The sequence below is a fragment of the Salminus brasiliensis genome, chromosome 23, assembly GCF_030463535.1.
Source record: "Salminus brasiliensis chromosome 23, fSalBra1.hap2, whole genome shotgun sequence".
Lineage (NCBI taxonomy): Eukaryota > Metazoa > Chordata > Actinopteri > Characiformes > Bryconidae > Salminus > Salminus brasiliensis.
In genome coordinates, this window is record NC_132900.1 from 4587879 (window position 1) to 4601295 (window position 13417).

At 42.7% G+C, this 13417-nt stretch overlaps 1 protein-coding gene across 1 annotated transcript in view; it reads right to left on the reverse strand.

Moving 5' to 3' along the window:
* Nucleotides 1–355: 355 nt before the first annotated feature.
* The window catches only part of egfra (epidermal growth factor receptor a (erythroblastic leukemia viral (v-erb-b) oncogene homolog, avian)), a 99632-nt gene continuing 86570 nt past the window's right edge, over nt 356–13417 (reverse strand). Inside the window, exons 24-28 of the mRNA XM_072669379.1 lie at nt 12518–12615; nt 11513–11680; nt 7437–7478; nt 6885–6978; nt 356–4091 (exon numbers count right to left, since the gene is read on the reverse strand). Of these exons, the coding sequence (XP_072525480.1) occupies nt 3715–4091; nt 6885–6978; nt 7437–7478; nt 11513–11680; nt 12518–12615 (779 nt within the window). The 3' untranslated portion in view covers nt 356–3714. The remainder of the gene's footprint in view (nt 4092–6884; nt 6979–7436; nt 7479–11512; nt 11681–12517; nt 12616–13417) is intronic.

Here is a 13417-nt window from a genome sequence, read left to right on the forward strand (position 1 = left end):
ACAGTTAAACCATGCCCAGGCTCTTCCAGGAAATGTTCCAGCGTACTGCTTTCACACCTGGAGTGACCTGCACTGCACTGCACTGCACTGCGCTGGAAATGAAGGCTTATGAAGGGCCGAACCCGGTTTCACAGACAGATGTGCGGGATTAAGCTCAGATGGGTTTAAGTGATACCTCCTGAGCCGTCTCACGACGAACTTTGCTTTGCTAATGCTTTCGGGAAACGAGGGCCCGCCCGGGGTGAATCACAGAGCTAGGATGAAGTGAGGTGTGATTAGACTGTCAGCAGAAGACTTTCGGTCGGGCAGATGTAGCAGCAAAAACATCTGGAATAAACACTAGCTCTCAGTCTGATTAAAAAAGAACATTTTATTCTGTGTACTTTTTAAAAGTAATAATTACAGACTGTAGGAGGGGACGGGAGGGGACGGATGGGGAGGTGGTGGGTAGATCAGGGAGGAGTGTTACACCTGTAACTGTCTAAGAGAAAAAGGTGAAAAGCTATACAAAGACTTTTACAACAGAAAAGAAAAACAGAAACTGAAAAAACGCCCCCAAAAAACTCTTACGCCGTGTCATCTGACACCGCGTCCTGTCACTCGGCTTCAGAATAAAGTGAGGGGTCTAAAGAGTTCCCCTAAACACATCACATGCTTTACTGATTTCCAGCTCAATAGAAAATTCAACAGAGTGCAACAATGCAAAAGCCACAAGAACCAATTTACAGAGAGTGGAAGATACACGTGACCCCGTACACAGCTTGTATGACAGCAAACGAGATACTGTAATAGAGGCAGCACACAGTCGTCAGTCACATCTTTACATCTGTCCGTCTTCGTACCGCTTGTGAGCCGGCCTGCTTCCGGCAGGCCAGCCGACACTTCCAGCATTAAAATTGCGATCGACCTTCCGTCTTCGTCTTTTATTCACAGCTACAAAATACGTGGCTCAGCCTCCCGTGAGCTGCTGAGGAGTCTTTATAGTGTGGTAAAGCAGAGAAATGCTATATGCTAAATGCTACACAGTCCCCAAATCATGACACCTGGCCAAAATGTCGGCAAGCTCAGCTTGAGGCCTTCAGCTTTCTGGAGCATCAACGTCTTTAAGTGGTGTGGTTGTTGGGATACAGGATGTGCTCTCGGACACTGATTGGACTGACTGGACTTCTATGATGGGTTGCTGTAAAAATGGCGAAAAACCCAATTTGCTGACTTTATCTACTCGGAGTTAAGGCTGGGTTTGAAATTCAGTACTTTTATGGTACTGGTTGTATTATTTCAGCACTACGGAGTGGAGATATGCACGAGTACATGAACGCTCATATTTCAAAATATCATTGCTGTCATACAAAAACCTCGTCTTGCTGAAACAGCAACTTTACAGGAGAAGGAGAAAACCTCCTTAACTTTCAATGGAAGTCAATGTACAAATACATGATTTCTAGTCATTTTGGAGCATTTCTATTGTTCCGCTCATCATTAAATTCTGATACTATGTAAGGGGCAGCTGACAGATTCAGATTATGTCAAAAAGTGAAAATCGGCAAAAATGGAGATGTGAGGCTTTTGCGTGACAGTGACTTTATATATACGTGTATACTGTTACCTGTTGCTTCTGCAATACATAAGGATCTTAAAGGAATAGTTCGGTGAAAAATCGAATCAACGTGATTGATCACTGACCCCAGATGCAGTCAATCAACCAAGACATCTTTGGTATCTGACATTTGCTTCTTTAGTACAGAACGGGAAATGCTAGGCTAATGATGCTAACAAAGAGTGGTCTTAGACTGTCACCAATTTCCTTTCTGTAAATACACGCCCGGAAATCGTCACACAACTCAACTCAACTCAACTCAACCGACTCCTGTGGTTTTAGTAGCCGGTGTGACTAACTTAGTCTATAAACACAAGAATAAACGGAATGATGTAGCAGCCGGTTTGAGTAACCTTTCCAATGTAGCTATTTAGTTAAACATGCTCTTAGTTCCTCTAAAACTAGTTTACAGTGTTTTTTAATAGATTTCTGAAGCAAACAAATTACATTGTTTTTGGCATGCGTTCAGGAGGAAAGTATGCTAACTAGGCTAACTGCTCTAGTTGATGCTAGCTATGTCCGGAAACTTCTCTGAAAGCTTCAGTGGCAGATTGTCCACTAAAGGCTCATTTATAATGAATAAATTTGGTCACATTGTTCGATACGGACGTCGCTGCCCACATACTTCTATGTGTCCTTTACGCTGGCATGGATGTTAAGCAACACATCCACTAGAGGGCAGTTCAGAGTCTGACAACAACAAGCATGGAGATGGAGTTTGTAATAATGTACTGAAAGAGACGGCGGCGGCGTTAACGGCTAAAAACGGTGTAAACAAAGTTCCACCATAGGTTTCTTCACTGCCAGAGTTTCTTCTTCATCGTGTCCGAATGGCAGCGGTCAAATTTCGCTTGAACTATTCGTTATACTGCACTGCTCTGTCTTGTATCTGTATTCATTTTTAATGTTGAGCATAAATGGGAGAAGAAGAATATGGAGAAGATATTGGATGTTGGGTTGGAAAAAAAGGCCAATGTCAACATCCAGCATTGTACTGGTTAGCATTAGCTCATTCATTTAGTGTCATCACACTTTCTGTTATTATCCTTACACCTATTGAATTTGGCCTCAATCATTTTTTTCGCCCTTTGTTAATCAGAAAGCTCATTCCTGCTGCAGAGAATCAAAAAAGCGTGTCATCATTAAAAACTGCATTTCTTAAGTAGTTGTTTTTTTCAATAAGCATGCTTGCTCAAAAATCCAGACTGCTGACTGGCTGTCTAAATTACATCCCATAAGCTTGTTGTTACTGTAGAAGCGTCTTGATTAGTCTGCAGTCCATTGCGGTCAGGAATATACCCTCTTCCAGCACTTTACACTCATTTCTAATTTAGGCCACACCCACTTTCAGCTTATCATTTATGAGAAGGTACCGAAAAACGTAGCAGGAATGAGTATTGAGGTCAAATTATCAATATTGATAACAATACTGGACAATACACAGCTGTTTTCACGTTTTAGGCCATTTTCACGCAAAGGTTAAATATTTGGAGCTGAATATTTGGGGATATTATGGATATTACCAATGAAGTCACATGTTGGTAATCCATTCACATTGCAGTGTGCATGTACCAAATGTAAGTGTTATGATATGGATCCATCTGTATAAATAATAAAGATGAACAACCTGAAGTAACATGACAAGATGAAGCAATCAGGTTATTCGACGGCCAGCTTTCAGGTAAGACCTTCAGGTAAGACTTAAGGAGAACCCCAGCCCACCTGCTCTGATTAGTTTTCACAGCGTTGTTAGGATAGTTGCCAAATCGCTGCTGTTGTCAGGGGGTGTGGTCATGATACTGTTGTCAGGGGGTGTGGTCATCATACTGTTGTCAGGGGGCGTGGTCATAATGCTACTGTTCACATAGCTTTCACTCTTGACCAAGGGTGCAAAACTCTCAGGGCTAATAGCCTCGGGTCCATATGAAACAACACACAGTAAAACAGTATGTGGAAAATAACCCACGGATGATCCCCAATCCAGCTCCGCCCACAGAGTCAAAGGCAATGCTGAGCAATGTGGAGCCCTTCCATTCAACAAAACAACAAAAACGTTCCTGCTGGATCTCTTCTGTAGTCTCTAAACAGTTCTGGTCCACGCAGGAGTCTACTCCATGCTAGTGGACCTCCACCCCCATGTACTCTGCGTTCTCCGCAGCCGGGAGGTGACCGTTGGTTTTTGGCTTCACCCCCAGCGGGCAGAAGTCCTGCTGGTAGTCCGGGTTGTCTATGCTGTTCTGGGCAATGAGGCTGTGCCCGTTGGACTGGGCGTGGATGGATGAAGAAGGAGACAGGAGACGAGCCTGAGAGGTGTTGAGGTACTCCGGGGGAGAGAATGGAGAAGGAGCCGCTGTGCTCTTAAAGCAGTTGAGGTACTCCTCCTCTGTCTCGTCCAGGGCACTCGCTGGGTGAGCTATGCGTGGCGCGGCTGGGTGCTGGTAGTTGGGGTTGGACATGTCTGACAGGACGGTACCGTTCTGTTGGTTGATGTATTCTGTGAAGAGAAGAGCGGACAGATGTTTAGGGAATCAGGGAACTAGGTGTATCTAATCTGGGGTATATAGTTAACACATCTCTCATAAATCAGAATCAGAATCAGAATCTCTTTATTTCACCAAGTATATTACACATACAAGGAATTTGTCTTGGTGAGAGCAACACGTATGACAAGTAACAAAAACACAGAACACAGATTATTTACAGTATTAAACTAAAGGAAAATTACACTAAACAATAAATAGGGTAGGGGATAAATTACTGGAGTCCCACAGGGTTGTGTTCTTTCACCCCTTCTCTTCAGCCTCCACACTAATGACTGTGTCTCCAAAGATCCAGCTGTAAAGATCCTGAAATTTGCAGATGACTCCACTCTGGTGGGCCTCATAGCCAACGGTAATGAGTCTGCCTACAGAAAGGAAATTGAGCAGCTGGTGTCCTGGTGCAGCAACAACCACCTGCTGCTAAACACAGAAAAGACTGTAGAGATGGTGGTGGACTTCAGATGCAATCCACCCACCCTTCCCCCCCTCCACATCAACAACACTGCAGTATCCATGGTGGAGTCACTGAAGTTCCTGGGCACCACCATCTCCAGAGACTTGAAATGGGAGAAAAACACCATCTCCATCATCAAGAAAGCTCAACAACGAATGTTCTTCTTGAGACAGCTCAAGAGATTCAACCTGCCACAGACCCTGATGATCCAGTTCTACACAGCGATCATCGAGTCCATTCTCACAGCCTCCATAACTATCTGGTTTGGTTCCTCCACCTCACAAGAAAGAGCCAAACTCCAGCGCATCATCAGGACAGCAGAGAGGATCATTGGATGTAACCTGCCATCACTTCAGCAGATCTACACCAGCAGGGTGAGGAAGCGGGCTGGCAAGATTACATCTGACCCCTCACATCCTGGACACCACCTCTTCCAGACACTCCCCTCTGGTAGAAGACTGCGATCCATCAAAACCAGCACAACACGTCATGCTAACAGCTTCTTCCCCAGAGCTGTAGCGCTCCTCAATCACAGTGGACACCTCCCACTGTAAACCTCAAAACAACTGAACTGTACCAAACCGGACTGAACAGCTATTTGCACTCTGCCTATTTGCACTCTGCCTATTTGCACACCTGTACAGGTGTTCTCTTTCTGTAAATATTCAGGTCATCTGTACCTTTCTATATATATCTATATATAATATATTCTAAATATTATAAAACTTTTCTGTTTCACGTCTCTCAGCTTTCTTCAGCTCTTTATTACCTTTAGTACTTTTTACACCTATTAAATTATCTCCTACCCTATTTATTGTTTAGTGTCTTTTTCCTTTAGTTTAATACTGTAAATAATCTGTGTTCTGTGTTTTTGTTACTTGTCATACGTGTTGCTCTCACCAAGACAAATTCCTTGTATGTGTAACATACTTGGTGAAATTAGGAGATTCTGATTCTGATTCTGCTCTTGAGCTGTTGAGTAATCTCTGATAGGCTTGCTTGTGTGGTTTCTACCTTTTCTTACATGCACCTTTACCCAGACATTTGGAGGTAATTAAAAGGGAAGGGGTTGAAAGACAGAGAATAAATCCAGCACAATGTCCTGTACAATTCCTAAGAAATTTCCAGGAATTACAGTGACATCCAAATTACAGCTGCTTAAGCAGAACGTTTCTGAGCTGCTTTAGACATCCTGGTAAAATAAAGTTTTTGTATGTGTGAACAATGCAAAGCCAGAGCAACAGCAGCTAAAGAATCACAGTAAGCTAAGTGGAACTGTAGTGGGAGGCTTATATACTGCTTATATATCTGGATGCTTTAACTTTACTTTAAGTTTTTAAGTTTTCCTGAATGTTTATTTTGGCTAGACAATAAAAGTGCTTGTTAAAAACAATGCACACTGATGTTGTTTGTTTACCCAATATTTGTATTTATTTACATTGTTTATCTATGGCTGCATTTTGCCAAACTTGCCAAGAACTTCTGCTTCTTTTATTAGGATCTATATCTCCAAGTCAGAGATTTGTGGCTCATTTCGACACCAAAACAGGTGGAGTGTTGGTCATTACTATTCATGAGCTCATTACCATTCCTGTTAAGGATATAATTTCCTGAAAAGCACACTTTTAGCAGGGTGTATTGTTGAGCTTTATTATTCTGGCTCAGTGTTTCATATAACATTTATAACCACATTTAGTCGCTGTTCTGCAAAAATCTCCAACTATCTCCAACTTTTGTAGTATTTTTTACTTTTAGACATAATTACAATGTGAATTTTATGATGAACAGACCAATAAAAGAGCTCCAAAATGATGTGGTAATTTTTTTTACATTGACTTCAATTGAAAGTTAAGAGGGATTTCTCCTTCTCCTGTAAAGTTTCCATTTTGAAGATACAATATTTTTGAGTGGCAGGGAGGATATGCAGGTCTATTTAACATGATTTAACAGCTTAATGTGGTTTGAGGCGACAGTATGATAGTTTAGGCTTGCAGTTTTCACCTGGGGTGACTGCTAGGGTATACACTTCCATTACCTGTTGGCTACATTAGTGAACTATTAGATCATTAAATGAATAAATAAATAACTTAAATTAAATAAATTAATGAACTATGAACTATGGGCTGATGTAAACATCCTATGTACACAGCCAGATTTCCATATCTCCACCCATGAGGTAGTACTCCTTTATAATGGTGTCACCTAACCACTACACTGACAGTTCACATAATAGCCCCATTCAAGAAAGGCCAGGGGTGTGTCACCGCCCAAACCTGAACTCGCTGGCTCTTACCTGGAACAGGCTGGAAGTCTCCGTCCAGGAACCGGTCTGTCGGGTCTGGGATGTAGCGTAGCATAAGGCTGTTCTCTCTCACTGGGAAGAGATTCTGAAACAGGACAGGACAAAAGTGCATTACTCAGCCAGTGCATGAGCACTACTCATCAATGTAAAATCCACAGTTACCTGAAAACCTGAATTCCTAGCATTAGCTAGTGGCTATTACGTAAGCTACCAAAAAACCCCCCAAAAAACACAGATGCATAGTTGGCCCAATTCCAATCTAAATTATGTTTATGCCTTATGTCTTAAAGGTGTTGCACACTCAGACTGAAGATATCAATCATATCTTCTAAGCATAGCAGTCACCCTAAAGGCCTGCATCTGATTATGTGAAATAAACAATGAATAGAAGTCAAAGGAATAACCAGGAGTGACCAGAATAAACACGTGAGCTCAAAGGAGCTCAGAGGAATAACTAGTGTGGTTGTTCAGAGTGCGCTACAGAAAATGGAGGCTGGAGAAACACCAGAACAGCTTCTGGGCCTCTTGCCATCGCTCACTCACCCCATTCCTGTTCTGGCATGATCCAATGCTGCTGTTGAGACTCTGCAAAAAAAGAACAAGGACACAGTCTTATTAACAGTCCCAACAACCTTCCTTCTGACACATTCAACCTCTCTTCTTTTTGACTTGAATTATATAATACACATGTCCAAAAGTTTGTGGACATCGCTTCTAATGAATGCATTTCGCTACTTTAAGTTGCACCTGTTGCTGACACAGGTGGGCAAATTCACACAAACTTGTCTAGTCCCTGTAGAGAGTCCCTGTCTCAGTTCTCTGTAGAGAAGTACTGCCAATAGAATAGGACTCTCTGGAGCAGATATACATGAACCTATTGGCACCATGCTGCCTAATGCCAGGTGTGGGCTAGAGGGGTATAAAGCCCTCCAGCATTGAGCTGTGGAGCAGTGGAAGAACTGTGTTCTCTGGAATGATGGATGGTGCGCCATCCAATACTTTTGGGATGAGTTGGGGATGATGAGGTGGGGTGATGATCATCCAACATCCAAACCTCATTAATGGTCTTGGCGCTATATGCAATCAAATCCTCACAGCAATGCTCTTTTTGTCTATGTATTTCAAAACTGAGTAAAATCACAGCAATTTGGAGCACTGCTGTGAGGTATTTAGCGACAAGAGTGTTAGTAAGGTGAGGAAGTTGGAAGATCACCAACCCCACCTTATCTTCAACTCCCCAACTCATCCCATTCCAAAAGTACTGGATGGAGCACCATCATCCATCAATCCAGAGAACACTGGGATTCTTCCACTGCTCCACAGCTCAATGCTGGGGGGGCTTCATATCCATTTACATTTCAGGCATTTAGCTGACGCTCTTATCCAGAGCGACTTACAAGGTTACTCCTATTACAGAGGTGGTGTTATTATAATGTAGTGTTAGGAGTCTTGCCCAAGGACTCTTATTGGTGTAGCGCAGCATAGCCACCCAGACCAGGAATCGAACCCCAGTCTCCCACATGGTGTGGCAACTCACTGGCAGGTAGTGGTGTTATCTGTTGCGCCACACCAACATCCCTCTAGCCCACACCTGGTATTAAACATGGTGCCAATAGGTTCACTTTCATCTGCTCCAGAGGGTCCTATTCTATTGGCAGTGCCTCCCTACAGGGACTAGACTAATTGTATATGTGAGCATTTGCACATCTGAGTCAGCAATGGATGCAACTTAAAGCAGCTGAATACATTCATTAGAAGGGGTGTCCACAAACATTTACACATGTAGTGCCATCTCTTTATTAAAGACTGGAGCGACCTTAAAAAAAAAGGCCAGATAAAATCGAGGCTGAGAAGACTTTTTTTATGTAAACTAATGAGGTGTGTGAGTGTGGTGAGAAACCAGAGAGGGACTCTTTATGGGCCAGTCACATTTCTACTGTGACCCTGAGACCTTGTAATATTTGGATTAGATTCCCAGACCCAGATGAAGCCTAAAGCCTGGACTAAAGAGAATTTCCAGTCATGATTCATCCATTTATATGATTCACTATTTAATCCATTTAGACCAGACCTAATCCATGCGCAGGAAACCGACCCTTTATATATTTATATGGTGAAGAACAGTCCTCGGCTAAAGTCTGAGAGCACCATTCATTAAGGCCATTCCTGGTCAAAACAGTCATTAAGTAGAAGTTAGTCAGTTTTCATGGTCAGGAAACAGCTGACTCTAATCTACTGAACAGAAAAGCAAGTTTAGGGCTCCACCCTCTCTGTATATGAAGCTGTACTGAAGGTACTCAGGCTGTGTCCCAACTGTGTACTACACACTAACACTACAGGGTAAATACTATCTACTAGCGGTTACACTGCAGGTTTGGCAGGACAGTACTCAAAATATTAACATATTAACCCATTCTGTACGAACAGGAGGTGAGGAAGCGCTGCTATGCCAACATATGTCACTGCAAGGTCTCCTGCTGCTGCAGTTGCAGCTACATTACATAACAGTGTCCATTGTGGATATTTGAGTATACTTGACGATACCTGACTACACAATTGGGAAACCCTCACTTTAAGTGCTTCTGCAGAAATCTGCAGGGAGATGTTTCCACTCCTCCAAAGTTTAGTCTCAGAAGTTCAGGAGCATTTTTTTTTGCTTGACATCGTCCAAGTCATTCCCAACACATTCAACGATGCTGAGGTCTGCACTCTGAGGTGGTCTGTCCACTGTTCTGAGAGCAGTAGCAGCTTGAGTCTCTCCTTTGTCTCAAAGAGGAAAGCTCTAAGTGCTGTTTATCTGATGGGAGCAGTTTTGGTGGTGTAGCAGGTCTTACATGGCTGTTAGGAGTTCCATACTCTCTGTATTTTTCACTCCTGGATGTTCTTCCTTTTTTAAGTACGTTACTAAGTATCTAATCTGCTTAGATCTCCTGAAGGATGGTACTGCCATTCAATCCACCCATTTGTAAGACTAGGAGGGTAAGACTTAACACATCTCTTATAATGCAGCCGATGAAGCTTTGCCACACTTGAAGGAAAGTGCCGGGTCCCCAGCTCCGTCGTGCCAGAAAACAGACGCCTGTGCCAACCAACATCGCATTTAGAGTGATGAGGGGAGAATGCGCCATCTACCCACCAACTCTGCTCTCTCAGACTCTGGCCGCTGGTTGCAAAGCAGCATGGCTCAGGATTCGAACTCGCGACCACCAGGCCATAGTAGCAGAGCTTTACACTGCTGAGCTACTCTGAGCACTGTACTTGCTGCTCTGCCTGGATTTTTTTCCTGTAGGACCATATTTTCTCAAGTGCTACCACATTATATTTCCTTTTAAAAGGCTCATCAAAGTATTATTTATTCTTGAACGGAGCGCATGGATTAAGCTGGATCCGTTTATTTAGTCTAACTGAACTGCCAAAGAATTGCACTGCATTGTTTCGAGGCCGTTGCAGCAAAGATCTCTCAACATTTCTTTCAACGCCTCGTCCACACGGCCACGCAAGGCCTGAAGTGTTTGACAGACAGACTGCAGACAAGATAATAACGCGTCTTTTGTGAGCAGCATAGCTGAACTTGCACAATTCTGACAGATAGGAACCCATTCCCACTCAGAGCCACCACAGCTGAAGAAACCAACCACCAGGCTAAAGCAAGACAACGAGGGCTTGCTTTTTCAAAACAGCCTTTTTACAAAAGGTGAGGAAAGAAAGAAGCAAGCTAACCAGGCTACCATCTGTGACATGAGATCCAGCCCATACATGGCTACAAAGCGACGGCTGCGTTATATAAGCCGGCATTTTAGACAGGGGCCCTTTTTTTTGCTTCTCGGCCAAATAGTTTTGAACAAGAAGTGCTGCCTGCAAAGGCAATCACACTTGAAAGGCTTGGGAGAGTTCAGTGAGCACTCAGAAGCAGGCAAGTGGCCAGAAAACGGTGAGGACACAGAGGCCTGGCATGTCGTTTAAGATGCTTTTTTTCCCTGCCGAGCGCTCATTAATCAACGGGCACCTGGGAGGAAGCGGAGGTGGGGTGCGGTGGTGGTGGGGGCCTGGACAGGAGAACAGGAAATGGGCGACTGACGCTGGGCCAGCTAGAGCTAAAGCAGGCCAGGTAGAAGATCCACCTCTGCAGTGGGAGCTCAGAGCTGGTTAGCAAACATGCACACATGATCAGGCACAAGAGAGACGACTGGGTTTGAATGTCTCCAAAACACCAGGCAGGTATGCAGTGATCAGTACCTACCAACAATGCTCCAAGGGAGAACAACCGATGAACCAGCGACCAGCTCATGGGCACCTAAAGCTCACTGATGCTCATCAAGGCCCCACCTTCCAACTTACAGGACTTAAAGAGCCTACTGCTAATGTCCTGGTGCCAGATACCACATGCCACCTTCAGTCTTGTCTTGTGCCTTGACAAATCAGAGCTGGTCTGGTGGTTTGAAAGGGACCTGCCCAATTTTAGGAAGGTGGTTTTAATGTTATGGCTGATCGGTGTATACTGCTCTAAATTACTTTGCTCCCTTTCAGTTCTCCACTTGCGTGCTGACCTCTTATGAAGCCAACTAGAGTCAAAGTAACACATGTATGAAGAACATGTGGGAATGTCTGGGTGTTATTACCACGGAGTGCAGCAGTTGAGTGCGGGAGGTGCTGGGGCTGCTGAAGAAGCCGTGGTTGGGCACTAAGTACTCGTCAGCGTCCATGGCCTCGTCCAGATCCACATCACTCATCAGGCTGCGGTAGAACTTCCATTCTACTGGGCTGGGCAGGTGCATCCTCTCATCATCCTGCATAAGACACAAATGACCAAATGAATTCAGACAGAAGCTCCAGCACTCACAATATTAAAGAGCCCATATAATATATTTTACATGCATGTTTTTGTGCTCTTTTGAGGTTCACTGATGACATTTGTGTAATTTATGCACCAAAAACCATCATAATTTGTTTTTATTTGACATTTCCGTCGTTTCCTTTTATTGCTTAGAATTGTTTTTTAGACTGTTTTTTAGTATTGTGCCTTTAAGACTGATGCATGCAAAGGAATCTGTCATCTCATTGGCTGCCCTGTATTGTGTTACATTCAAAAAGTAGTCCAGGCTGTAACAGGAATGGATGGGCGTGTGTTTTTTGTGACATCATAGAAACAAGGAATTAAAAATGGGACATAAATAAATAATTGATTAATAATTATATATATGTTTTTATAATTGTATAGTTACTGTTATAAAATATATAAAAATAATTATTACTTTAGATCTCAGTATAATTCATTTTTATAATTTATTAAAAAAAATTTGTTAAATAAACAAATAAATCATTTATTTAAAGGATTATACAAATATCTATTTTTATTTATAACAATGATGAAAATATATACACATATCTATAATACAAATATATTACATACATTTATCTATACATTTAGTACAACTAGTACTAATACAACTAGTATTATCAATATTGTTATGATTATTATTGTTGTTGTTAATAATAATAATAATAATAATAATAATCATAACAATAATAATGATAAGTAGTTCATCCAGTCTATAAAAAATGTAATTGTGGGTCAGAGGCATTTTCAGTAAATACACAGTAAAATAGGCTCCTTGTTCTCTCACCTGAATGACTAGGTACCGTTTTGGATCTCGTGCCATCTTGGAAAACTCTGAAATGAGCTCTCTGAATCTTGGCCTGCTTTCTGCATCAATCATCCAGCCTGAGGTAAAATGTGACGACAGTAATGAGCGGAGGGAAATAACACTTGTGTCTGGTTTATGAGAGCTGAATGAATCATCTGAATAAGTCTTCTAAATTATAGGCAAACCTCTCTCACACGTCTCTAACATTAGCCCTGGCTTTAGCTCTGTTTCCCAGAGTGGATCTAGCAGATGTGGATGCGTTTCTCCTAAATTCTGTTAGAGACGTGAAGACCAGGCAAATCTCGGAATGGTATGTAGGTGTCCATTAGCAGGTGAAAAACTGGTATTTGACAAGTAAAATCTTTGCAAGACAAATCTCTGGCAAATGGAAATGCCTCCGGACACAATGTGCAGTAAATACATCTCCCCTAAAGCTGGCAAGCCCCGCTGTTTTTCTATATGTGGGTGAGATATCACTTCTGCACACTGACTGGACATATACTGAAGCTGCACCTGCACCAAATAAATACACTGAGCATGCAATCCATTAAAGTTGCACTATGTAAAAATACGCCTATGGTTGGGGAGTGTAATTCACTTTTACACCACTGGAGTAAATACAAGTCACGCTTTGAGCGCCCCCTCATGGACAGCTGTACCCGTGCATTTGCTGACAAGCTAATGGTGAAGGCAAAAAAACATGTGGGCTGAGGAGGTAGAGCAATTCTACAGGATTTGACACTAATATGACTCTATGGGTTACGCATCGTTACGCAGTTCTGGAGAGAGGTTCTCCTCCTGCAGCTCCACTTAAAGTTTCATAGTGCAGTAGCAGCGTTCCAGCCCGGAGTGGGAATAACAGAGACTCCATTCTGCCTG